This window comes from Grampus griseus (assembly GCF_964374135.1).
Source record: "Grampus griseus genome assembly, chromosome: 3".
In the NCBI taxonomy this organism is placed as follows: Eukaryota; Metazoa; Chordata; class Mammalia; order Artiodactyla; family Delphinidae; genus Grampus; species Grampus griseus.
The window spans coordinates 170,768,531-170,795,375 of NC_139019.1; the positions used below are offsets into that span (position 1 = coordinate 170,768,531).

The 26,845-nt window shown below is 60.8% G+C and overlaps 1 protein-coding gene and 1 long non-coding RNA gene across 8 annotated transcripts in view; one reads left to right on the top strand and one right to left on the bottom strand.

The window, feature by feature from the left end:
• Positions 1–111: 111 nt before the first annotated feature.
• Positions 112–17,687, top strand: LOC309819717. Its single transcript, XR_014296459.1, has 3 exons — positions 112–213; positions 17,054–17,231; positions 17,504–17,687. It is a non-coding gene; the product is annotated as an uncharacterized lncRNA (long non-coding RNA).
• Positions 4,713–26,845, bottom strand: part of TCF3 (transcription factor 3) — a 35,640-nt gene continuing 13,507 nt past the window's right edge. The window contains exons 4-19 of one of the 7 annotated variants that reach the window (XM_082650148.1): positions 21,605–21,678; positions 21,367–21,445; positions 18,590–18,657; positions 17,201–17,330; positions 16,480–16,529; positions 15,161–15,263; positions 14,909–15,078; positions 14,686–14,818; positions 14,218–14,276; positions 14,038–14,116; positions 13,186–13,259; positions 12,668–12,826; positions 12,491–12,593; positions 9,793–9,922; positions 7,324–7,550; positions 4,713–7,107 (exon numbers count right to left, since the gene is read on the bottom strand). In XM_082650148.1, coding sequence (XP_082506274.1) covers positions 6,965–7,107; positions 7,324–7,550; positions 9,793–9,922; positions 12,491–12,593; positions 12,668–12,826; positions 13,186–13,259; positions 14,038–14,116; positions 14,218–14,276; positions 14,686–14,818; positions 14,909–15,078; positions 15,161–15,263; positions 16,480–16,529; positions 17,201–17,330; positions 18,590–18,657; positions 21,367–21,445; positions 21,605–21,678 — 1,781 coding nt within the window. In that variant the 3' untranslated portion in view covers positions 4,713–6,964. Of the gene's footprint in view, positions 7,108–7,323; positions 7,551–9,389; positions 9,626–9,792; positions 9,923–12,490; positions 12,594–12,667; positions 12,830–13,185; positions 13,260–14,037; positions 14,117–14,217; positions 14,277–14,685; positions 14,819–14,908; positions 15,079–15,160; positions 15,264–16,479; positions 16,530–17,200; positions 17,331–18,589; positions 18,658–21,366; positions 21,446–21,604; positions 21,679–26,845 lie in introns of those variants that run through there. The other 6 variants (XM_082650145.1, XM_082650147.1, XM_082650146.1 and 3 more) reach the window with 6 other exon arrangements.

Here is a 26,845-nt window from a genome sequence, read left to right on the forward strand (position 1 = left end):
ACCGCCGCCGCTGCGCGCGCAGACTCGGAAAATATTTGCACTCACTTCCGGGGAGGGTCTGAAGAACGCAGACTAGAGTGGGCGGGCCAGGGAGGCGGGGCTTTCTGACCACGTGACGTGAGTACGCGGGGTCTGCCTCTCCGCTCCGGCGGTCAGAGTGGCCCCAAGCTGCGCAACGTCCAGCGAATAAGTGTGGCCCGCGACATTTGACTGGTGAGTTTGTGTCCTTATTACGTGCCAGAACTTTATTTACAGTTAAAGAAACAGGCCAAACAGGGAAGGGTTAAGCCCAGAGTCGCACAGAGGGGAAGGGTGGGATTTGAACTCCCTTTTGGAGGAATTAGGCGTTGTCACTGGACTCGCTGTGTGTGGGACCTTGGCCAGATGACAGCGCTTCCCCGAGCCTCGGTTTGCTGGCATTTTGTTGTCTGTTGCTCAGAGGCTCGGTGGCAAATTGTTTGCACGTTTCGATTGGGAGTGATTCCTCATTCCGGCAGCAGAGGGAGGCCTGGTTCCTCGCGCTGTCAACATTCAGGATGCCACCTGTTAGCTGATGGACCCAGGACAGGTGGGTCCTCCTCCCTCGGCTTTCCGCCGCCCCAGGCTCGCTCGGGCTCGCCTTCTCCTTTCACCGCCTCCGGGGTCCCAGCGTCGAATGCAGGCTTGGAGATGCGGACTGGACACTGTGGGGTTTGTCTGCCCAGCCCAGCCCATCCTGCTGGGATCGGCCCCTCGGCACCCTCCAAGACTGCGGTTCCCAGAGGGCTGCAGGTTCTCACCTAGCCCTGGCCTCCGACCATGGGGTTGGTTGGAGACCATGGTCTGGGCAGGAGGGGTGCTCGTTGCTATTGAGTTGGACATTGTTTCTCCGCCTTTCCAGTTGCCCTGGGATTTTTGAGCTTGGGATCAGAGAGGACCTGAATTAAGTCTCTGTCCTCGATGGAAACTTAAAAAGTGGGATGTAGGGGCCACCCTGGAGATTGTAGAATCTGAGACAGAGATTAGAAATCATGAGACAGAGACTAGACCTGCGTGAAAAGATGAGCAGAGGTGGGCATAGAGGCCTTGGGGCTGCAGGTCCTGGATCCAGCAGTTTCTGAAGCTCTGCCGCATTGTTCCTTCTGCTTAATGCACTTCAGCTCACGAGGCAGAATGCTTTTCATTTCAAGTGATAAACGAAGAACAAAAACTGGCTTAAGAGAACAGAAGGAAGTTCTGTGGCATGTTAGATGGCTTCAGGCACAGCTGCGTCCAGGAGTCTAGCAATATGATTATGAATCTTCTCTCTATCTCTCAGCTCTTCTTTCCTCTGTGTTGCCCTTACTCTGTGGTGAACTCTGAGCAGAGGCACCCAGAAACTCTTGGTTGACATTACAGCAACCCTTGCAGGAAGATGGCACCTCTTTCCCAATAATCACAGAAAATGCCCCCAAGCTGCTTCTCATTCGCGTGCTGTGGAAACAGGGCAGAGTTGGCCCCTCTCATTTGAGGATGTGGGCTGAAATTGGAGGAGAATCCCCAAAAGAAAATACCAGGATTCTGTGACCAGAAGAGATGGTGGATAAGCAAGAACGGTTGGCCCCGCTCGCACCCTGCTGGCCCTCTGCCCTGGCCTCCTGGGTTCCATGCAGGATCCCTATCTGGCCCTCAGGAAACGGAACGACTTTTCTTGTCTTCATCAATGTGAAATTCACATAACATACAATTAACCATTGTAAAGTGTAGAATTCAGTGGTCTTTAGTACATTCACAAGGTTGTGCGACCACCACCTCCATCTAATTCCAGAACATTCCATCACCCCAATAGAAGCCCCGTCCTCATCAGCAGTCACCCCACCCCCCACCCCCTTCCCAGCCCTTGACAACCAGGAATTCACTCTCTGCCTATGCATCTGCTTGTTCTGGACGTTTCCCATCAATGGAATCACACCCTGTGTGTCCTTCTGTGTCTGGCTTCTCTCACTGAGCGTCGTGTCCTCAAGGTCCATCCACACTGTAGCGAGTGTCAGGGCTTCACCCCTTTTCATGGCTGAGTGATGTTCCCCTGTGTGGAGGGACCACATGGTGTTTATCCGTTCATCTGTTGGATTCTTTTCTTTTACAATTTTTACAACTTTACTGATGTATACTTGACCTACAAAAATGCACGTATTTAAAACATACAATTTGGTATTTCGACATATGTGCACACCCATGAAACCATCACAGTGTGGAGATAATGAACACCTCCCCCTCGTCCCCTGGAAGTTTCCTCCTGCCCCTTTGGGACCCCACCCACTCCCCCCTCCAGCCCCTACAACCACGCTACTGTGAATTAGTCTGCATTTTCTGGACTTTTCTACCGAGAATCATAGAGTATGTTCTGTTTGGTGTCTGGCTTTGTCCACGCAGCGTAGCTATTTTGAATCATCCAAGCCATTGTTTCCGTCAGAGTTTCATTCTTTCCACTGCTGAGTCGTGGACCATGGAGTGGGTGGACCCTTGTGTTTACCCACTGACCTGTTGAAGGACATTTGGGTGGTTTCCACGTTTTGGCGATGGGAAAGGAATCTGCAATGAGCAGTTGCATCCAGGTCTTTGTGTGGACATGTGTCTTTGTGTCTCTTGGGTGGATGACTGGGGTGGACTGGCTGCTGGCTGACTTGTAGGGGAGGCTTATGTTTAACTGTAGAAGAAACTGCCACAGGCTTTTATTATTGTTGAGGTGTAATTGATGTGTAACATGTTAGTTTCAGGTGCACCGCCAAAGTCTTTTCCAAAGTCCTTGTATCTGTTTGTGTTCCGACCAGCGAGGTATGAAGAGTCCCTGTTGCGTTTGGATGTTTTGCCGTTTTAAAAAAGGGCACAGATGCTATTAATTTCCTGTGGCTGCGTGACAAATGACCACAAGCTGGGTGGCTTAAAGCAACAGGGGTTTATCCTCTTCCAGTTCTGGAGACCATATGTCTGAGATCAAGGTGTCACAGGGCTGTGGTCCCTCCGGAGGCTCCAAGGGAGGGTCCTTTCTGCCTCTTCCAGCTTCTGTCCCCTGCCACCCCGCCCCCACCCCACCCCGGCATCCCTTGGCTTGTGGCTGCATCCCTCCAGCCTGTTGTCACGTGGCTTCTCGTCTGTGTCTCTTGTCTTCTGTCTCTTATAAGGACACTTGTCATTGATTTGGGGGTCACCCTAATCCAGGATGATCTTGAGATCCTTAACTTGATTACATCTGCAAAGACCCTTTTTCAAAATAGGGTGCCCTTCACAGGTCAGGACGTGGGCCTTTCTTTTGTGGTTCCCATCACCCTGCTGCAGCCCGGCACCATCTGTCTCAGTCAGGCATGTCCCTTCCCTCCCTGGCCTGTGGGTGTCAGGGCTGTTCCAGGACCGGGCTCTGCGCATTCTCTGTCAGCCCTGGAGGGCCCGGTGGGCATCCAGCAGATGGGGAGCCGCAGGCTTTGAAAGGCTTGGACTCAGGAACACACCTGCGACACCACTGGCACTGTCAAGCCACACACACATCCACCGCCCCAGTTTCCCTGTGCCCAACCCCCTGCCACCAGATTTCTCTGACCTGAGTCAAGCAGATGCTCCTTCAAGAAATTTTCATGGAGCCAACCCCTGCTGGGACAGAGAGGCGACGCCTCCCTGGATAAGGATTTTGGCACCTTTAAGATATTTTTAGACACCTGTATTGAGATATAATCCACACACCATACAATTCACCCATTCAGTGTGCATCAATCATTCAGTGGGTTTTGGTGTATTACATTATTTATTTTAAAATATTTTTTTTTTATTTTAATTTATTTATTTGGCCGCGCCAGGTCTTAGTTGAGGCATGTGGGATCTAGTTCGCTAACCAGGGATAGAACCTGGGCCCCCTGCATTGGGATCCAATAAAGATGTTAAAATACATACATACATACATACATACTAACTCAGGGAGTGGCCTTCTGCCAGGAGCCAGTCAGCTTCCACATCCCGGGAGCCCTTATTCCAAGTGCAGTTCCCTGGCTTTGCCCGAGGAACTTTGCTTCTAGAACAAGGAATCACCGTGGCCACCTTTCCCAGTGTCTGCGGCCTTGCTCACCACCACCCCATCAAACCCCGGTTGAGGGCTGAACTGTGTCCTCCCAAGAGGACATGTTCAAGTCTTGACCACCCCCCACCCCTGCTACCTGTGAACGGGACCTTATTTGGAAATAAGGTCTTTGCAGATGTGATTGGTTAAGATGAGGTCATGCTAGAGATTTTGCGGCCCTAAGGCAATGACAGGTGTGTGTGTAGGAGGGACACCTGGACACAAGACACACAGGGAGAGGCCACCTGAAGATGGAGGTGGAGATCAGGGTGATGCGGCTGCAAACCGAGGCACACCTGAGGCCCCCAGAAGCTGGAAGAGGCAGGCAGGAAGGACTCTCCTGGGGCGGGGGGGTCAGGAGGGAACGCGGCCCTACCACACCTGGACCTGGGACATTTGGCCTGCAGAATGTGTAAGAACAGATTCCTGTGGTTTCCAAGCCCCCTGCCCGCCCGCCGAGCTGTTTTAGCTGTCCAGATGTGCAGTGCGGATAAGTCCACAACACCCCGGGCCATCCTTGGTGGGATGTACTCAGGCCACCTAGTGAGCGCCTACGCCGACACCGACACCGGGGGCACCACCTTCCCAACCCCTCTTTTCATCTGTAAGCACACAGCAGCTGAAAGATCCAGGGACAGCAGAGTATTGTCATAAAATGTCACATTTATTGCTACAGTGCTGTTATGTACAGGTCTCCAAATCGACTTTAGAGGATCGTTATTAAAAATCCCAAAGAATTCAGCCAGCTGTGTTGACACTTATATAAAATTATTCTACTTAAAAAACTTTTTTTTTGTTGTTTTTAAAAAAAATCAGTTATCCTGAGGCACTCAGAGCACAATTTTCCCTGTAATTGTAGTTCTTCCCCTCCCCCAAGGCTACTTTTTCCCGTGCTGGGTTAATCTCATTATATATATATAAAATATATAAAACTTAAATTATATATGTAATACACAGTTCAAAAGCTTGTGGGCCTCGGGGGGGCCGCAGAGGCTCCTCAGCCCCTGCCCATCTGGGTCTGTGGGTTAGGCCCGAGGCAGAGGGAAACTGAGGCAGGTTCCCCAAAGAGAGACAAGACCCACAGACCAGGGGAGTCACCAAGGAGAGTCCCCTGATCGGTCTTAGGGGCAGACCCCAGGGGATCCCAGGGACCTGGAGGTGGCCCCGGCCCCAAGCTGGGATGTCCCGCTCCTGCTGGCCTTGGGGTTCCCTCAAGCTTCCCGTGGGGCACCCGGCCCCCAGCCGTGGGGAGTTCCAGTCTTGAGGAGTCAGGCCGCCCCAGTGCTCGAGGAGTGAGGGGGTTTGGGGGGAGACACCTGGGATGCTAGTAGGGTGGGGTGCATGCAGCCAGCCTGGGGGTACGTAAGGCCTCTCTGCAGGGGGTAGAGGGAGGGCAGGTGAGACCCCAGCAGGCCTGACCCCACACCCAGGTGACACGTAAGGTGACCAACCGCCCTGGACTTTGTTTAAACCTGGGACAGCCCAGGCCGAGTGGGTTCCCCTGAACATACGGGAGAGAGGGCTACTTGGGGAGGCCTGGGAGCTGGCACCCAGGGCCTGAGAGCGGCTCAGCCTCCTGGTTTGCAGTGGGGCGTCAACCCTGACAGACACACAGCCTGGGGGCCTTTCTGGGCAGGGGGATCCTGTAACTTCCCCAGTCCACACCAGGAAGGCCACTCGGGGAGCAGGGGGTTTCTGTGCCAGAGTTCAGAGAATGAAGAACGGGGTGTTTAGGGAGGCCCCCCAGCACCACGCTCAGCAACGCAGGCCCCGGGCCCAGGAATGCTGCTCCTCACAAAGTCCCGTCTGAGAGAGGTCCCAGGATTTGGAGGGATGTGGGGCTGGCAGGCCGCAGGCAGGGGCCTGGGGGACCCAAGCTGCTTGCGGGCAGGAACCTCAGCTGTGTGACAGGGGAGCGTCCCTGCCTCCTTGGAGGTGCCCCAGCAGGGTGTCCCCCTTCCTGAGGGAGGGGAGCAGATCTGGCAGGGGAGGCCCCCACCAAGCAAGGGCCCACCTGCTACTTCGCAGGGAGCAAAACCACAAGAGCAAGCCCCCCACACTAGAACCTGAACTGGACGGCACCTGCCACCCCTGGTCCAGTGGCTCCCGGGGCGGGGGCACCTCAAGTTTACACGGGATCTTTTTAAAGTTTTTTGGCCACGCCACGTGGCACGAGGGATCTCAGCTCCCCGACCAGGGATTGAACCCGTACCCCCTGCATTGGGAGCGTGGAATCTTAACCACTGGACCACCAGGGAAGTCCTGGGGTCTTTTTAATACAACTTTTAATAACCTTGTTGATCATGAAATGCAATGCTCATTTCTAGAAACAGCAGCAAAAATAGCAAGACACACGAGACTTTTATACAAAAAAATTTGTTGCTTAGAAAACATACGCAAAAAAAGCTAAAAAAAAAGAGAGACCAAAGGCATCATTCTTACTAATTTTCTTCTACATTAAAAAAAAAAAAAACTCTCATAACTAAGTTTCCTTTTATTTTCCTTAAAAAAAAAAAAAAAAAAAAAAACCTCTCAGGCGTAGGCACAAGTTGCTGGTTGGTGGCTGCCGACCAAGCTGGCTCCGCACAGCATTTCCCTCCTGTGAACGGTATGTTTGAGTCTTCACGTTTTATACTTAAGGCATTCATTTTCTTGTCTGACAACATGTATATACCAAAAACAAAAACAATGCTCCTTGCCGCCCAGGCCTGGGCAGCAGGGCCGAGACGCAGTTTCAGGATCCATCAAGCCAAAGGCCTGGCGGTGGTGTTGCCTCCGGAGCGCCCAGGGCGGTGTTGGCTCAAGGCTGACCACGGGCTGCGTGGGGTGGGGACCAGGCGCCTGGCGTTGACTGTCCCAGGTTAGACCAAGGTGGGGTCACTCGTCTGGGCAGCGTTCCTGTCACATGTGCCCGGCAGGGTTGTGGGCCTCGCCCAGGCCTGGGTGGGCGGCCGACAGCACCATCTGGGCATCTCCGACCACGCCGGACACCTTCTCCTCTTCTCGGCGCTTCAAGCAGGCCGCTTTGGGGTTCAGGTTACGCTCTGGGGGGAGGGGGAGAGCACTGTGGGAGAGGGTCCCCGGGGGGAGGAAAAACTGGGGGGGGGCCCGCACGGCTGCTCCATCTCTCGACCTGTCCCCGTCCCCGAGAAGGCCATACGGGCCGGGGGTCTACAGAGCAGGATGAGCGTCGGGGGGGCGCCGGCGGCTCAGGTCCCCGGTGGGCGGGAGGGCGGGGCGGGGCCGGCCCGGGCGCCTACCTCGCACCTGCTGCTCCAGGCCCAGGATGACCTGCACGGCCTGCTGCAGGATGAGCAGCTTGGTCTGCGCCTTGTCCGACTTGAGGTGCAGCTGGCACATGCGCCCCAGCTCCCGGAAGGCCTCGTTAATGTCCCGCACGCGCACCCGCTCCCGCGCGTTATTGGCCATGCGCCTCTCCCGGTCCCTCAGGTCTTTCTCCTCCAGGGACAGCACCTCCTCCGTACTGCTGGGTCACAGCACCGGGGCCCCGTTAGTCCCGAGCGGGGGTCGTGGGGAGGGCACCCGCTGGCTGCGAGTGCGCATGCCGTGTGCCTGGCAGGAGGTGGGGCCTTGACCCCCACCCGCGCACGTGCATGGAGCTGGGCGCAGCCCTTGCCCCCGCCCGCTCGCCGTGCCCAGGACTGGCCAGGAAACAGGGAGGCCCCATGCCCCCCACCCCCAGGATGACGACCTTCCCCGTTCAGAGCAGCTGCTTGCTGGGTGAAGGAGAGCTAGGCCTGGGGCTCCCAGAGCTCAGGACACTGAGTCCACAGAAGCAAACCAGCTCACAGCCTGGAGACCCCTCATGCCTGGGCGCCACAGGACTGCACCTGCCCCACGTTGGACCCTGGCTGCCTGAGAGCTGGGCCTGGAGTGGCCGCCCTGAGCCCTGCCTGGAGGACCCTGAGGCCTGGCACTTGTGCTCTAACCGCTGGGTGGCGGGCACAGTGTTGAGTCCCCCCAACGAGTCTGGAACAGGGGCTCAGAGAGCTGACCACGGGGTCCACACCCCAGCTCAGGCCCCCCAGGGGCGCAGCGTGGGGCTCTGCACGAACAACCTCTCCATCTGCCTGTTTCCCTGGGAGCCCGTCCTGCCCGCCCACCCTGCCCTCGGGCCTGAGCGACCCCCGCGGGTGGCGGCGGCGGCCGGAGCTCAGGACAAGCGTGCAGACCAAACTGACAGACAGGCCTCGGGGCCCCTTTCTTCCCTCAAGTCCCGATGGGGGCCGTGGGGGAGGAAAGGCCCGGGTCGCAGCCCTGCCGTTTCAGCGCTTGGGCGCAAGTGCGAGGTAAGGAGGGCAGCCGGTGGGAATGAGAAGGTGGGCGGCCAGGGTGGGGGAGCACGGGGGGCAGAGAGCAGAGAGGCGGGCGGACGCGGCGTGACGCCCATGCCGCCGTGGGGACGCGGAAACCCCAGAGCTCAGGGGACAGTGGGCGGCAGGCCAGGGCCCTAGCTCCGGTCCAAGCGACAGCGCTGCAGGAGAGAAAGGGTTAATGGGGCAGCGGGGGTGGGGTGGGGGTCGTTAAGGAATCAGCTGGAGGGAGTCACACAGCCTCCCTGACCCTCACTCAGCCTTGGGGATGGGGAGTGAACCCCACCTGCAAGTGGGGACCGATGGGCTCAGGCGCCCCACGAAGTGTCTGCTCAGAGCTAGAGCGACAGTGACATTCTCTGGGAGCCAGGGGACACGAGTCCCTGCCAGCCGGACTCTGGGCTTCCTCAGAAGGAAGGGCTGGGCAGGTGGAGTCTTTGGGGTCTGAGGAGACAGTTCTGTGCCAAAGTGCCCAGGGCTACAGGGCTAGGAGTCGAGAGTCTGTTCCTCTCACTTGAGGAGACAATGGGATGGGACTTCGCTGGCGGTCCAGTGGTTAACACTTCCCCCGCTTCTACTGCAGGGGGTGCGGGTTCAATCCCTGGTTGGGGAACTAGGATCCCGCCTGCCAACGCAGCACGGCCAAAAAAACCCACTGGAGACAGCAATGGGGCCTGGCTAGGCAGAGGGCCCACGGTCAGGAGGGAGATGGTCACTGAGGAGGGAACGGCCACTGCAGAGGAGGATGGTCACTGGGGGGATAGTCACAGCAGGGAAATGGAAAACGGTCGCTGAAGGGGGGCTGGTCACTGTAGGAAGCGGAAAGTCAGCAGAGGAGGTCACTGCAGGGGTGATGTCACTGCAGGGAAAAGGTCACAGGGCAAGGGAGAAAGGTCACAGCGGGGGATGTCACGCAGGGGAGGTGGGCTCCAGGAAGGGAGGAGGGGAGAGCGAGGGCAGCAGTGGGGGAGGGGAGCGGCGCCCCCACTGACCTCGCACCTGCTGCTCCAGGTTCAGGATGACCGACACGGCCTGGTGCAGGATGAGCAGTTTGGTCTGGGGCTTCTCACTGTTGAGGTGCAGCTGGCACATGCGCCCCAGCTCCTTAAAAGCCTCATTGATGTCTCGGACCCGCAGCCGCTCCCGCGCGTTATTGGCCACCCGGCGCTCCTTCTCCCGCTCAGCCTTCTGCTCTGGGGGGAGAAGGTCGTCCTCGTCCTCGTCCGGGCTACGGGGCCAGGGGCCAGAGGGAGACAGTGAGGCAGGGCCGGGCAAGGGCCTGCCGCGGCCTCGGGAGGCACGGGGCGCCCTGAGAGGCCCCCGTGCGCATGCGCAGCCGGCGCCCTCACGGGGCGCGCGTGCGCAGCCGGCCTGTGGGGGTGGGGGGGGCGGCACCTGGTCCTGGTGCGCGGGGCCTTGAGGTCCTTCTTCTCGTCCTCGGCGGTGTCGGCCGCCACGTTCTCTCCGTCCTCCTGCTCCTCCCGCTTGATGTCGCCGGGCCCTGGGGCGGCGCCGCGCCCGAGATCTGCAACGGGCCGGAGTCAGGGGCCTCCGTGCGCAACGGCAAGCCACCCAGAAGCCCACCAAGAGCGGGACACCGGCCTCACGCCACACGCGGGCACCCGTTCCAGACCCCACGGACCGAAAGGCCTTCAGAAGAAAGTGCGCCGAAATGTCGTGGCCACTCAGGGGCGGAAAACTGTTTCCTAAAACGCTAAGGAGCTGTCCTCAAAAGAAACAGAAATCGATAAACTTGAATATATCAAAATTGAGAACTTCTCATCACCAAGAAAATAAGCGGCTGCGCCACTGGACAGAAGACGCCGTCACGTACAAGCCAACAAAGGGCAGGTCCCGACGATCCCAAAGAACTGCTACAAGTCAGTGCGGATGTGATGGAGAAGCCCGAGGGGGGCAGGGAGGGCCCCCGGGAGCCTGCAATCTGCGTCATCGCTTCAGGAAATGCTGAAATGCTGCGGGTCTGAGTATCGCTTATGGGTGTGACCGCTTTGGAAAACACTTTTTCCGCCTTATCTGGAAAAGGCGGGCACGTGTGTGCCCAGCAACACTCCAACCCAGAATCACACCCGCCACCAGGAGACACGCTCGGAAGGTTAGGAAGAGCGCCCACGCGTGGGCCCAGGTTGGGGCGGGACCTAGTGTCCCGTGAGGCCAGGGCTGGTCCTTGCATGGCAGCTGAGCAAGCAGTCGGGTGGGAAAGCCACCCAGTAGGACAATGACCCACAAAACCCCAGGCCCAGGCCACATAAAGAGACCCGCGGCCGAGGGCACACAGCTGCTTGAAACCACCACGTGGCCGCGGGACTGGCCTGGGCTCTCCCGCAGCTGAACCGCACGACGCGGGCAGTGCTTAAAAGACCAGCTCGGGGGCTCCGTCAGAACTGCTGCCACCAGGCCGGGGCATCCTGGGCCCTGTGGGGGCTGAGCGTCATCCCTGCCCCTGTAACAGCCAAAGATGTCCCCAGACGCCACCCAGGTGTGCAGTGACAAAATCTGGACACCCAGTCAAGAGTCAGGCTGGTTCTGGGGCTGCAGGGCCCTCAGGCGGGCCTGAGGGTTGTGTGGTGGGTTCAGGGGGGCCTTGCGGTCAAATGCGCAGAGCATGTGGCACAGCGCATTTTTCACCAGGTCGATGGGGGCAGGGTGGGTGTAGTCCTGGATCCTCCCCAGGCCTGGGTCTCACCGGCTGTTGCAGGGTCAGCATTAACTGACCCTGGGACGGGACCCTGTGACACCCAGGGCCCCAAACCCCAGTGGGCATGCGCAAGCCTGCCCGTTACCCCATTCTATAGCTAACCTCGTGCCAAGTGACTTTGCCCCTCTCGCTACTGCTGATTTCTCTGCTTCCCCAGACAATTAACAACCCAGAACTCCACCAACGCCGCCCCACTTGCCCTGACGGGGCCCTCAACTCAGCATCCAATGTAGTGCACCCTCCTCCAGGCCCCTCAATGCCCGCCCCCCCGATCTGCCCGGGACCCTGGCCCCGCCTAAGACCCTGCCCCACCTGGGACCTGCCCAGGCTCCCCACCATCAACTCCACTGTGTGCCAAGGACCCCGAGACCCCACCTACAGACTGGAACCGTACCTCCTCCTCCACATCTGCAAATCCTTCAAAGCACCTGGAAATCGCACACCACTGCCCCCTCTTCGGCCCCTCACAGGCCAGTCCACAGCATCCACCCACACCATTCCTCCTGGACCAGCAGTCCCCCTCTGCCCTGTTTCCCACTTCCAACCCAAGCCCCCCACCCAGTCTGTCCTTCCAGTAGCAGCCACCAGAGGACGTCTATGAGCACCTGAGCAAGGCCCTGCCCCTCTTCTACCCACAGCCCTCCAGGGCCCTCACCTCCCTGGGGTAAAAGCCCAAGTCCTCCCCAAGGCCCTGCACGACCTGCCCCATCCCCTACCCCGTCCCTTCCCGTCCCTGCCCTCCTCCCTCTCTCCCCCTCGCTCACTCTGCTCCAGACACACGGGCCTCCTTGCTGTTCCTCCAACACACAAGGCACAGCTCTGCCCCAGGGCCTTTGCACGCGTGCACCCACACACACACAACTCTCTCCCCAGCACTCATCCTGACACGCTTCCTTCACCTTCCAGTTTCCGCACAAGTCACCCCCTTTCTCTGCCTGATCTGTTTTGTTCCCTGGTGCCGAGAAAAGTGCCAGACACACGATGGACACTAAACATATGCCTTTTGGGACTCTTCCGATTGACCGGGCGAACAGAGAGAGAGGTAGCAACCCACCCCGGAAGCAGCAGGGCCCCTCCCAACCCCTGTGGGATCCTGGCACCAAGCCAGGTAGGGCTTTGGTGATGTGGCAGGGGCATCTCCCCCTCTCCGCACCAGTGCCCAGTTAGTTACCCTGGACCTCAGTTTCCTCAACTGGAGATGCGGGTGGACAGTCCCGGGCCCACAGGCCACCGGGAAGGTTGGCGGGTGGCTCTCAGTCCCCATTTTCCAGAGGAGGAATGTGGCTCCAAGGAGGAGTGACACCTACTGGCGGGCCCACGGTGTGGGCCACCCTGGGGTGCAGCCACCTCTGCACAGGGGACGTAACAGGGACTTACCGCTGTAGGAGTCAGGCGGCCGGGAGAGGTCGGGGAGGGCCACGTGGTTGTGCACGAGGCCGCCACTGCTGGAGAGGCCGTCCTCCGAGTGGCTGCCGCCCACCTGTGGACAAGGGGGGTTATCAGTGCTGGCCTGGCCCCAACCGACCCCCCGGCCTGCCCTTGCCCAGCACTCACCAGGCCAGCATGCCGCCCGCCCAGTGGCATGACAGCGCCAGCAAAGCCTGAGGCCAGCGGCCCGTGGCCGGGCAGCAGTCCGTGCACGTCCCCCGCTGTGCCCACAGCGTGGCTGCGGAGGACGTGGATGGCCTCGTCCAGGTGGTCCTCCATCTTGCTCTGCTGTGGGGTGGACAGGGGTGAGGGGCCTGGGCCACCGGGACCCCATACACCTGCCAACAGCATAGCTGCCCATCGCGGGCCACAGGCTACGGCCACAGCTTTGGCCACCCACCAGCTTTGGACCCTATTCCCAACAAATTAGCTGAGAAGTTTAACCTGGTCAAGGGGCACCTGTCCTGTCGCACATTCTGCTGTTTCCACGACACCTGAGACCTCTTACAGGATGTGGCTCTGTGGCCATGGCAGACATGCGAAGCCACCCCCCACCCCAAACGGGTGTCCCTGTGTGTTCACAAGCACCTCTGCTCCCTGTGCTCCCACGAGGGTGCACCCTCCCCAGCCCCCAGGACACTCACCAGGCCGTGGAGACCCCCATCGTAGCTGGGCGATAAGGCACCGGGGGCTCCTGCTCGAGGCCACTGTGACGTCCCTGGAAGGGGCAGATGCGCGTGAGTGGGGGGGGTGGTCGGTGCAGCCTGACCCAGGGAAGGAGAAAGGCTGGGCTGGGAGTCTGCGGCTGTGATGCCCAGACTGGCCACACAGGGGCTCCCACGCCCACAGAGCAGTCTAAGGGACCCACGTCTAAATCTCAGCCCAGCTGGCCCGACAGCTCTGCCAGGCTGGGGTGTGAACCCAGTGGGCAGGTCACATCTTTGAGCCTCAGTTTCTCCAACTGCAAAACCCACGGGGCAGGCGGCCCCTCCCAGTCCCGCCCCACCGGAGCCCCAGAGGCACCGTGCAGGCCTGTGTGCCCTCTGGAGACCGTGGCCCTCACTTCTCCACGGCCCCTCGCTGAGCCCCGGGTGCAACCTCTTAGGGACAGGGGACCCGGCCCCCTTGGCAAAGCCAAACATGAGGCATACAGTAGGTGCCTAACAGCTTCTGGGGTGAATTAATGCCAACATGCCCATGTCCTGGAGTCCAGGCGGGAGCCTCGGGCCGGCTGCTCTGCTTCTTGGGCATCCCAGGCCCCCCCGCTGGATCCCACATGCCCCTCACGCTCACAACGCATGGCCTGCCGCGTCGCACCTCCTGATCTTTGCCTCTGCTGTGACCTAGGAGCATTGGCTTAGAAGCCCCCCATCCTCTAGGGAGCCCTCCTCGATGGCCAAGGAACGTGAGCTCTGAGGCATGTGGTCTGTCCAGCTCCCCGCCCACCCGGGGCTAGTCAGCAGACCCAGTCCCCTCCCCCAGCATGCTGCACAGACCTGCTAGGCCCTGTGGGGAGCCCACGGGGGTGGAGGGGCTGGATGAGAAGTTATTGCTTGACTGGTCTGGGGAGTAGATCTGTGACGGGGACAGGGAGAGAGAAAGGGCCACCACGTGGCTGGTCAGGAGTCAGCCTCCTGGGTCACCGACCCAGCCACCCACCACGTGCCGAGTCTCACCGAGGCCAGCGCCTTCCCAAGGGCGTCCCCAGAGCTGCCGGCCGTGGTTCCACGGGAGCCTGTGGGTGGAGAGAGGTGAGGCCCAGCCTCTGGGATGCAGCAGCCCCAGCACCTGGGCTGGGCTTGCTCGCCCCGGCTGACGGGGAGCTCCCTTCTGCACGCATCTGCCTGCACGGATGCCACAGCCTGGCCCTGGGCAGCCCCGGTCTCTGTCGGGTGTCTCCTCACGCCTCACCACGTACCTCCACAGTGCTCTGGGGACAGGCAGGCTGCGGGGCTCGGGGTGAGCAGCCCCCTCGCTGCGCCTCAGTTTCCCCAAATGAACAGTGGGACCTACTCATCGAGGAACCACTTTGAAACGTCTGAGGGGGCCCGAGGAGCCCGAGCCAGGCAAGGGGGATGCGGTTAATGATGATACCCAGGGCTGGATCCTGAGCCCACCGGAGGTGTGGGGTGAGGGGGCCGTACCCAGGAGGCTGTCGGCCCCGCTGACAGGGGGTGTGTGGCTGGAGACGCTGCTGTAGGCGCCCGTGGGGGCCGAGGAAAAGGTGGACACAGCCGGGAGCCCGCCGTTCACCTCTGCTCCGTGCAGCTGGTAGCCCTGTGTGCAGGGGACGGGGTAGAAGGGGTCAGACGGGGCACTGCCCACCCACCTCCCCCGCCCCGGCCACGGCCACCCCACGGGGCCTACCATGCGCTCGTGCTGGTGCAGGCCGCCAAACCCACCGCTGCCACTGCCACCTACGGAGCTGCCGCCACCTGCCGGGAGGGGCAGGGGGGATGAGCCCCCACCCAGCATGGGCCCGAAGCCCACCTGGCCTGGGGGGCTCCAGAGCTCGGCCGAGGGGTGCAGGCTGCCGTCTGCGGAGAGGGGAATGGTGAGGTGGGCGGGCAGAGGGAGCCCGGGCCCCGCCCCAGGCAACCCAGGCGAGCCCTCAAGTACCTGCCATGTAGAAGGAGGCAGGGTAGGCGCCGCTGGGGGTCTTGGTGGGTGGGTAGGCGGTGGTGTCCCTGCTGTAATCATCACCTGAGCTGGGTGGGTACACCTGTGCTGGGCCAGCGGGCATGGTGAGGCAGGAGGGGCCGGGGGGGGGTGGGGACCGGCCAGCCCCTGCCTCGCAGCTCCCCCTGCTGGGTCTCCCCCTCCACCTGGAGGGCTGTCCACCCCACCACCCACTTCCCTGTGCTTCTCCAAACCTTCCCTCTAGAACCGCACCTCAGCCCCGCGTCTGAGGCTCTGCTCGCGTTACCACCTCTCTCTGCTGTTCCTCCTTCACCCCCACCTGTTGCCCTCCCCACAGTCCCAGCCTTGCGCCTGAGGCCTCTGTAGACTGGACCCCCAGCCCAGACTGCCTTTTCCCTCCTTAATCCAGTAAACTCCTATTGATCCAGCAGAGCCCAGCTGTGCCGCCCCCAGCACTGGAACCTGCCTTAACCCCAGCCCTGATCACACGAGACCTGGGGGCCTCAGAGGCAGGGCCCTGGGTGAATATTCTGCCCCAGTTGCCCCAGAGCAGTAAGACAGCAAAGGCTTTCAAGGATCAGCGCCGACCCTGATCGGCTGGGCACTGCAGGGAAGTGCTGGGGTCAACTGGCCACGTCTGCCCCGGCACTGGAGCAGAAAGCGGGGTTCAAGTGCCGAGAGATGGTAGGACAAAGTGGGCTCAGGGGCCTCTCAGCTCTGATGTTCCAGGACGTGACATCACGAGCTGAGTCTTAAAACAGCCTCTGGGCCTACGGCCTGGTACGGGCCACATCAGCCTCCGGGGCTCAGCACAGAAGGCAAGCAGAGAGGGTGGTGGCCGAGCCGGGGAGTCCAGCAAAGTGCCTTTTCTCCCAACGTGATTAAGTCTCGGGAGCACGGGGCTGGGAGCCGCTGACGGCTCAGCACCATCTGCTGGGCCTGGCAGCCTGCCAGCCACCAGGCATGGGGTGAGGACAGAGGGCAGCTCCAAGCAGGGCGGATGGGGCGGGAAACCCTCTAACTGGCTGCCAGGATGCCCACCCACTCCCGCTTCCAGGACCCCGTTCACACCCTTTCTGAGGCGCCTCGGCCAGAGGAAACCACCTTCTCTTAAAGCAGGAGGGACCCAGGCTAGACCCAAGGAAGGACTTCCCGACTACCTCAGGGCTGGGGCCTCAGGGAAGAAGTCCAGCTGAGCCCATGGGGCTTTTGTCAGACCCCACGCAGGGCCAGCCCACCCTCGGGAGGGGGTCACGAGAGGCACTCGGCCTGTGGGGCCCGTTTGTCCCACAACTCACCGAGGATGGGAGACCCGGTGGCACTTTCCGGACTTTCTTGGGCTGCGTGTCTGTTGGGACAAGAGGAGTGAGCACCCCCGGCCAGGCTCCCGCCCTCACCACTGGGGCCCTTCCCGCTTGGACACTCCTGTCACTAGGGGGTGGGAGACAGTCCCACCCTGCAGCTCGGAGAAGAGACCCCCAAGCTCCCCTACTAAGAGAATGACTTAAACCAGCCTCAGGCCCACGTGGCGAACTCAGGGGGCGGGTGTGTGCCGAGAGCCGGGTCGCAGGGTTCGTGGACACGGGAGCCGGCGCCCGCTCCGCGAGCCCCAGCTCCTGGCAGTTGCCCGGTCGCCGAGTCCCGGACCTGCAAGCTCCCCCTCGCCGAAACTGCTAAGCCCCAACCCTGGCTTGGGCGCCTCCATGGTTGCCAGGTGCCGCTGGCCTTCCGGCTCCAGTGCGGCCCGGACGGGAAGCTGGGATCCCGGTCCCACTCGCTGTGGGCCTGCGTTGGCACCTGTGTACTTCTGGGTGGGTGACTTTAGCATCACTAAATCAAAGCAACCTCGCTAAACGAAGCGTCTTTCGACAGAACTGCACAGTGCGCAGGGTGTGTATGGCTGGGGAAGCGACCAAGGGCTGTGGAACCCTCGCCGCGCCAATTCAGCACTGCCCGACCTCACAGGACGCGACCGCCAGGACCCACAGGGACCGCCGTCCCCACCACCGCCCCACTCACCCAGGCCGCCATCTGCAGCTCTCCGCCGAGGGTGACCGGAGTAGGAGTAATAGTGGGACCCGCCTTTGACGACCGAGGGCGACAGCGGCCCCGGGCTGCTGAGGGCCAGCTCGCTGGGCAGGAAGCTGGCCTGAGGGAGGGGGAGGGTTAGCAGCCGGTCCCCTGCCCAGCCCCCAGGCCATTCTGGTTTAAAACAACAAAGACAAGAGCAAGGGCCCAGGCCAATGGCAGGGTCCTGGGGTGACAGTGACCTGGGGCATAGGTCCCTCCCTGCTGACACCACTGGCGTTTCTCTTATCTAAGATACCACCGATTCATTTTCATGAAGGAAAAAGATGAGGAGAGAAACACCGTCAAGCCTGAAGATGTGTTGCTGTCTGGGCGCTAAACGGGCACAACTATGCTTCAGGTGTCAAGGGAATCTGTGTGTTTTACTTCGTACGTATCCCCCCCCCCTTTTTTTTAAGGTAAACGGTTTAATCTCGCAGACATGCGTTTGAAATAGACTCTGTTCCCAGGAAAGCAACAATGACTGGGGTTCGAGGCGCAGTGCTGCAGCCTTGGCTCTCCTGTCTGTGCAATGGGCATGTCAGACGTTCCATGGCTCAGGGGCGTCGTGGGGACAGATGGGGCCATGCACGTTCTGCCCCTGGCCGATGACCTGGGGCCCCACAGGCATTCAGTGGCTGTGACCTGGCTGAGGCCCAGTGTGCACACAGGCGGTGCTGCCTGCAGCAGGGCCTAGCTGCACCCTGAGGTTCCAGGACTGCAGGCAGGGAATAAAGCCCTCGGGCGTGGGGCGGGAGAGAGACCAGGTGGGGCAGGACAGGAGGCCACAAGGGACCACTGTGCCAGGCAACTGGCCCGTCAGCATCCCAGTGGGGTGGCCAAGGGTGACAATCTCGCCCAGGCCGGGGACTGTGCCGAGGTTGGACCACAAGGCTGGGAGCACGGAGCGAGGGTCAGGCCTCGTCTACCTGGCTGGCCTCGGTTTCCCTGTCTGCCACTTGGGGGCAGGCGGGCGGACAGGTGTCTCCTGGAACCCCTTCAGCTGTGCACAGGGCCCCACAGGCTGGACCCCAGCCTCCCCTTTCCCCATCGACAACCCACCCGGCCTGACCCAGGGACCGGGCCCGTTTCAGCGGCTGCTGGAGAGTGACCAGCACTTGGCTGAGCCTTCCCAGATCAGGAGGCAATTTGGGACGAATTCGTTTCAAATTAAAACTAGGGAATACAAGGTGGGGTGAGAAGTCAAGCGGTGACTGTGGCCCCCACTGGGAACCTCCCATCCCTAACCACCTGGAGACGGGGGCTCTCCAGGCTCCAAGGGCCACTGGGGGCCGACGGGACCCACGCCCTCCCCTGCCCACCCTGCAGACGCAGCCTCACCTGAGTCAGGCTGCCGACCCCTGCGTCTCTCCCAAAGGGGGTGTACGCGCCCCGCTCGCCGCCCTTGCCTGTGGAAGAGGAAGGAGGGTCACCCGGAGCTGACCCAGAGGCCGGCACACGCCCGCATACAGCAGGCTCTCCACAAGTTCACGACACTGAAAACCGTGGTGGCACACTGGTCTCCCCATCAAGTGGCGAGGGGCTGAGGGACAAGTGGGGCTCCAGCCAGACGCTATCCCCAGATGACCCGCAGAGGATTCTGCAAACCCGCCAGGGCCCCCCCGTGCCCCATCCCCAGAGCGGGACAGCACCGACTCGGCTCCCCACCCCTGCCCTTCTCGAGCTTTGGTTTCCTCTGTTCAAGGTCATGAGGTGTCAACTCCCCAGGGTGCTGGGTTCCCAGGGGACAGGTCGAGGTCCCTGGTATCTTGCAAGTTTCAGCACCCAGGCCCTGGGCTCCTTCCCCAGCTCCTGGACAGGGTCAGCTCACGACCAAGCATGTGGCATCGCTGGGGATGCTGATTCAAGCCACTCAGTGCGAAGGAGCCCTTCCTCTGTGTGGGTGGGCAAGACCGAGCTGTGGGGGGACAGCCTGCCCGAGAGAGCAGCTGGTATGAACAGACTCCTGCAGCTACACAAACACCTGGATCCAGCCTCGCCTGAAGCAGGTCCCTGGATCCATCAGTACCTGAACAATTTCAGTTTGTTTCTGGCTTCAGCTGGGCACCTGTCCTGACTGAGGGCGGACCTTAACCAGCCTTACCGTGAGCAAGAAATCAGAATGCTTGACTAATTTGGTTTATTCTCAAACTGGGCAGGGGGTGTGGGGGAATTCTCCCCTTTATCCATTTATTTTTTGAATATTTTTACTCATTTTTTGGCCACGCTGCGCAGCTTGTGGGACCTCAGTTCCTCGACCAGGGATCAAACCTGTGCCCCTCGGCTGTGAAAGTGCCGAGTCCTAACCACTGGACCACCAGGAAATTCCCTCTCCCCTTGATTTTAAAAGGACAATTTCAAGTGGACTCTTGGAGCAAATGCTGTTTAGGGGACAGGGAGAAGGACCACGCTCCTACCAACACAGCAGATGCCCCACAGGCCACGCCCACCAGCTCAAGCTCAGGGCAGGCGACACGGGGCCCATTTAGGGATGAACAAACCACAGCTTGGAGGCCAGAGGGACTCGCCCCCAGTCCAGAGGGTGCACTCCTCCCTCCCTTCCCAGGGTGGACGTGGGAAGCAAAGCTGGCCAGCCCAGCCAGGGCTCTGGGCTCCCCACTGCAGGGTGGGGCTGCTGTGGTTTGACCCTGCGTACAGCAGGCACCAAGCAGGGGCATCCTGAAAGGAAGGCTGAGGGAGGCAAGGAGAGAAAACAGAGGTTCTGGGAGGGGACCTGCGAGATCCACGAGCCCTGTGGGTATACAGCGGGTGCCCAAGCCATGCACCGGGCCCGGGCATCAGAGTATGAGAGGGGGAAGGAGGACAGACACCAAGAGCAGACCCACCAGGTCTCATCGAGGAGCTGGACCAGGTTGGGGGCCCCACGGGAACAGAGCGACCCTCGCCCCCTGGGCCTGGCACTCACCGCCCGCTGCCCCACCATGGCTATCGCCAGCCCCAGTCCACAGGCAAGAAAACCAGGGCCCAGGGAGGTCGAAACTGCGCCCACCTCCCCACTGTCTCGCTGGGCCTGGCCTGGGCTCCCTGCTGCACTCTCTGAGCTCCTCGGCCACTGGGGCGTGTGGCGGGTGTGTGGCACAGCTGGGCTCTGGGCCCTGCTGACCAGGCCCGGCCGTGGGAACTGCCCATGCCAGGAAGAAGCCGGAGGAAGGAACAGCAGAGGGGAACCGGTGTCGTGGCAGGTGCAGAGGCCACCCGGCCAGCCCTCACATCCCGGTCTGGGAGATGCACACAGACTCCCGCTAGACACAGTGGGTGCCGGACACTGTGCTCCCCCTTCCTGCCTGGGACTGCACCCAGGCCACGCTCGCCCGTCTGGCTCCTTCCATGCGCCAGTCCACAAGGGCTGGACCCCAGGCCCTCCGGCCTTGGCTGCCCCACTGGTTGGTTGGGCCCGGCAACGAGAGTTCACCCACCTCCCCCAGCAGCCACCAACCCTGCCGCCATGCACCTCGGCCTGGGAACCGCGCCAAAGGAGCCTACCTCACCCGGCTGTCATGTGCAAGGACCTCGTGTCTCAGGAGCACCAGGAGTGCGCAGCCCAGGCCCTGAGGCGGGAGCTGACTCACCCCCCGGCCCCTTTCAACCTCCAGAGATGCCAGCTTGGCAGTCACCCCGACACTCCCTCAGAACAGGGAGGGCCCAGGCTCAGCAGGGCCAGCGCTCGGACACCCAACCAGGGCCTGAGGGTCCCAGAGGCCGGGTCCCTTCTCGCTGAGCCTCAGTCTGCTCATCTGCGAGATGGGGGTGGGCCTTCGGGCCTAGGGAGCCAGGTGAGTCCTTACCACTGGCTACGCAGAAGGCTCTGAGAATCCCCATCCCCGCAGGTCGGGAAACTGGGGTTAGAGAGGGGACCCTCACCCAGGTCCCGATGCTGATTCTCACGGTCAGGATGCCGGTGCTCTGGGGAGAGCAGGCGAGGGGGCCGGCCTCAGACTCGGCCTCCCCAGGTTGTCAGGACTCCGGAGTCCACTTCCCGGCAGGCACCTGGCTGGTCCCCACCTGTGTCCTCTGCTCTGGGTGGCCATCCCGGAAGCCCTGGTGCTCAAGGACCGAGCGGGCACGGGGGTGGGGGCAGGGACCACGTGGACACTCACCTCCGAGCCCAGGTCCCAGGAATGTGGACGAAGCGAGGGTGCCGTGGGACTCACTGAAGTGGGCGCCATCACCGTAGGTCTGTAGAGGGGACGGGCAGGGATGAGGGAGGCTCAGGGACGCCTCTGGGTCAGGATGTGACCGCGCCACAGAGCCCAAAGCACCTGCAGGCCAGGCCGGGGTTCTCCTCGCGCTCGCCCACCCCCACCCCAGGGTCTCAGGCCTCCAGGGGCTCCTCACCCGGCTGGGGTCGAAGGAGGAACTGTTCTGCTCGCCGGTGCCCCACGAGCCCGAACTGGGCCGGTCCTCGAGACCTGTAGGGCAGGAAGGCAGGGTTAGGGGCCCGGCCCCTGGCCGCTCCACACCAGCCGCATCGCCTCGGGGAGCCCTCACTCGACCTGGGAAGCTTTCCAGGCCCCTCCCGACCCAGCCTGGAGCTGGAGCCCGTCCAGATGCACCCACCCTAGCACTACCCATGGTGACACCACTGCCAGCGGCAAGCACCCCGGACACACCGGCACTAAGCAGACCTCTGGGTCCACGGCCCAAGAAACAATTCCACCACCAGCTGCTGGCAAACTTGCCATTGCTGCTGGCACACTTCTACCCACCCGTGCAGCTCCCAGCCCACCCTGGACGGAGCCCTCACTTGCACTCTGGGCTTCCCTCCCCAGGCCCAAGTCCCTCCCTCTGGCCCAGGCTCATGAAGGCGTCAGGGAATGGGAATGAAGGATATCTCTCATCTCGAGAGTGGGAGCCTCCCCCTTCCCATCTCTGGCAATTCGAGAGGCGGGGCTGTCCCTTTGTTGAAGTAACAGCGGCAGCTGCCGCGGACTACCCGCCAGGCACAGGCTGGCGGCAGGGAAGGAGAAATCCAATCCGGTAAGCTAGGCGGGGCCCGGGAGGCCCAGGTGTGGCAGGGTTAGCCACCGTGGGGACAAGGACCTTCGATGGAGGGTGGGCAGGGCAGGGCCCTTATCTCCCTGAACACTAGCCCAGGGGCCCAGCCCAGGACCCGGATCTTCCCAGCAGGCAGGCACACGGGCCTGCACCCTTCCCGGTTGCGTGAGCTCCAACACCATCCATCAAGGGCCACGGGGCTCAGGGCCTGCACAAGCAGAACGGGAGCAGTCCCCGGGCCCCTCCCACCTGTGCCTCAGTTTCCCTGCTCTTCAGATGGGGTCACAAACACGCCCTACTTTGCAGCGCTGGGGGTGTCCACGTACGAGTCTGAGTCAAAGCTGCCCAGGCCAGGCTGAGCCAGAGAGGCCGTGCCCAGCCCTGCCATCTGTGCCAGGGGACGTACCCCACCCCACCCCCGACCCCACGTGGTGGACATCCCAAACACCCCAGCCGGAATCCTTCACCCCGCCCTCCTCTGCGCATCTGTACCAGAAATTTCTTTCAAATTGCATCCTTCTCTTTTGGTGCCTCTGAGTTAATCATTCCCCTGGGGAGTTGGTGTTTAATTGCTGTCTGATTTGCATAACTATGCATATTAATCTCCCAGTCTGATAAATATTCATATACCTCGGTTAGATTCTGTTTTCTAATCAAAAATTTCCAATGTGATTACAATGCGGAGCTGGGGGCTGCTTTGGCGGGCAGGGGGTCAGACGGAGCTCCCATGGTCTCCACAAATCCATCTAACATGTGCTGCCAGGTTTGGGGTGTCTGCACCCCAAGGTCCTGAGTCCCCACTTGGGCTTTGGGGCCGAGAGCAGCTGGTGAAGGGGGGGTGACCCTGGTAGAAGGCCCAGCACCCGAGCCCCCGTTTCCCTCCACGGCCACTTACTTGTCATCCCCTCGCTCTCCGGTGCCCGCCCACGAGCTCGTTCGGCTCTGGGTCCCCCACCCCCATGGGCATCCACCACGGGCCCCAGAGTCGCCAGGACCCTTGAGCAAGAGAGCAGGAGGCCAGGTCCAAGGCCAAAGCCAGGCCTTCCCACCCCCCTACCCCACCATCGAGGGCTGGCAGGGTGACGGGCGCTCCTGAGGCCGACACCCAGGGACCCCTCCAACTTGGGCCCCACAAGCTTCAGGTAGAGGCAACCAGGCCCTGCTCTGCCCTTTCTGGTAAAACCCCCCTCACCCAGCCCCAGCCTCCCCGCTGCTGGAGACCAGACGACAGAAAGAGGGATGGGCCCTCCCCCACCGCTGCCATTAATAGTTATTAACCCCCCACTGGTTAATTATGCATTTTAAATAACCCAATCATGAATATTCATAACATCTCTTATTCACGTTCTAATTAAAATGTACTAATAGAATGAAACGTTGCTGTCGCAATATAATTTCTTTTTTTTGAAGTGCTGGAGGTGAAGTGGTGGCAGGGCAGCCCCCGGAAAGGTCATCTCTCTGCTCAGACCCAGCCCTGCCCCCAGGAAGAGGTGGGAGATGGACAAGCAGAGGGCTGGGTGTGCCCAAGGGCACCACCCGCCCCTCGGAGTTTCAGATCTGATCCGAGACAGCCTGGGTGACAGAACTGCCCACCGTGAGGGCTGCCGCCAGGATGACCAGTGTGGCACAGCTGGACGCGCCCAGCCCGGGCTCCAGCCGGTGTCGGACACCCCCTTGGCTGGATGACATGGGGAGGCAGGCCCCTCTGAGGGGCCTCCGTCCCGGCTGATTCCTCCAGGGCAGGTGTGCCAACTGTGACTGGACCAAGTATGGCCCTTGCCTACTTTTGTCAGTAAAGTTTTATTGGCGCATGGCCACGGACGTTTGTTCCCTGTATATAGCGGTGTTGGTTACAACGCAGAGATCAGTTGCGATAGAAGCTGTCTGGCCCTTCACAGGGAAGGTCTGCTGACCCAGGCACGGAGAAGATTCCAGGAGCAAGTCCCTCCGTATGAAGTAGCCAGACTACCAGACTTCAGCACCTGGAGTGTGGAGAAGACGTGGTCACAGGGCCTAGGCATGGCCCTGCACCGTCCCCACCACAAACCTGTCACGTAGCCATGGTCGTCAGGGGCTTCGTGCTGCAGCCCCAGCTCTGTCAGCACCCCCCCACCCGGGTGCCCGGGCTAAATCCCAGGAGCCGTGCTCTCCCCTTCCCTCACTCCACTGCCCCCTACCCATGGTCTCGGATCAGAGCCTGGCTCGGCCTTGTGTCCCCTGGGTCAAGCCCCATCCGTACAGCAATGTCCCCCCCACCCCAGGTTCCCTGCCCACACTCCACCCCAAGCAGCCTGATGGGAGCTTCTGGAAGCAAAACCTGCCTCTCCTCCCTCCCTCTAGACTCTCCCATGGCTCCCCACTGCTCTCAGGGTAAAGACTAGACCCCTCCCTGACCGCCCTTCGCCCCCAGCTCACTCCTCCCTGCCCAACAAGTGAGCAGATCCCCAACCCCGACCCAAGCTCTGCCCCAGTGGTCCCCACACCTTCATCGCCCGTCAGGGAGGTTGCCTTGCTGGCCCCCTGTCCCCAGCATTGCCTGAACAGGGCTGGCCCCCAAACAACCTCGACAAGTATCTGTTTTTGGCCTCTTCATTGCTCTGATAACTATCCAACCAATCACAATGTCCTCCGGCAGTGCCATCCTCCTGCGGTCACAGGCAGCTACCACGGGACTGGCGGAAAGAGCTCCCCACTCGACGAGATGTTAATTAACGCACGAGTAGATGACCCTGTGTGGCTAAGCGGCTGCTGTGCTGGACGTGTGGCCCCCTAGGTAAAGACTAAAGTAGCAACGGCAATAAAAATAACCACCATGCACCATGATCACAGCTGAGAATAAATTAACAGCACCTGAGGGCAGCCGTCTGCTGGTCCTCACGTAAGTGTTTCCTTCCCGCCACTATCAGCTCCCCAAGGCCGTCAGCTCCCCCTCTGGCTTTTTCCCCTTAGAATTAAAATCCCCGAGAAACGGGATGGTGGCCTGTTCAGCAGCACCTGGGGTCTCATGAGGGGCAAGCCCAACACAGGTGTGAGTCAGGAGAAAGTCCTTCCTCAAGTGGGCCGGGGCCTCCCTACACGGGCCAGTGGGGTCCTCACCTCTCTTCCTGTGATGTTTGGGGCAACTTCTGAACTCTTACATCACTTCAGACTTGAAGGAAAGCTGCGGGGAGATGCACGACATGCCCCAGACCCTCTCATGCCTTATATGCGCCCCCTTTTTCATTCGCCCCTCCGTGTTCACAAGCAGCTACGCTTGTCTCTGGCCTTCAGAGTTTCAAAAGTTGCTAGGAATTCCAGGGCACCAGGGAGCTCCCGCCAGAGGGAGCAGGTTCCAAGTGGCTGGAGGAAAAGTGCCGGAGCGGCTCACAGCCCTTGCCGTTCCTGCCCCTGAAAGTGGGGGTGGGGAGACAGGGGACCTGGAGCTGCGCCCAAGCAAGCGGATCTGAGGCTGGAGAGGAAGTGAGTGGAGGGCACAGCCCACCATTTCCAAGAGCAGATGGTCCCCCAAACCAGGGCTTGGGTCCAACCCAACCTCTCCTGAACCCCCGGAGCTGCAACCTCCCTACCCCAGAGGCTTCCCCAATGGGCAGAGCTGGTCCTCAGGTGGGGGGCCCACAGATGCGTGGTAATTCAGAGGAACGGGGTCCCCCAGCTGCAGAAACTGCCCTGCCCCCTCCCTCCTGTGAATTTCAGATTCGTGACCAAAGCAACAGCAGAAAGACCCCATCCTGCTTCAGTCTCAAGGGGGACCCCTCTGTCCAACGGCGAGGTTGGGAGGATCTCGCCCACCCCACCGCTCAGCCAAGTATGAGCTCAGAATCCCAGCTGGGACCTCCCTGCAAGAAACAGGCCCAGGGCGAAACAAGCGCGGAACACAGAAGATGGACATTCACAGATTTAGGATTTATCCCAGAAGCATATCTAAGACCACCACCACGCGCCCTCAAGGCAACTGCAGAGCTTGTGGGTGCCGTAGAATAGATGGAAGATAAGGCTTCAGGGAGAGAGGAAGAGCCAAAGCAGGAAAAACTAAGAAGTTTCTGCTGCCAATTCACAAGAGATTTTAAAAGCAGCGTCAGGGGCTTCCCAGGTGGCGCAGTGGTTGAGAGTCCGCCTGCCGATGCAGGGGACGCGGGTTCGTGCCCCGGTCCGGGAGGATCCCACATGCCGCAGAGCGGCTGGGCCCGTGAGCCATGGCCGCTGAGCCTGCACGTCCGGAGCCTGTGCTCCGCAACGGGAGAGGCCGCGGCAGTGAGAGGCCTGCGTACTGCAAAAAAAAAAAAAGGAGCGTCAGAGGCGGCGAGGCAGAAGTGACAATGCAGAAGAGGTGATCGAACAGAAGGGTGGGTTCTGGAGACGCCCCCAAACACCAGGGAAGGGGGGATTCTGAGACAACAGACACGAGGGCCTAACACGAGCCCAGACACCGGAGCCGGCATCCCGGGAGGAACAGGAAAAACACCCAAACCTGGAGTTAGAGAAAAACCCGGAAAAACCCGCGCACGCTCCCTGGAGGCTGTGCGCGCACGATGACACACCCATGGGGCTGGAGCTGAGAGAAGGAAGGCGAGGGCCCAGGAA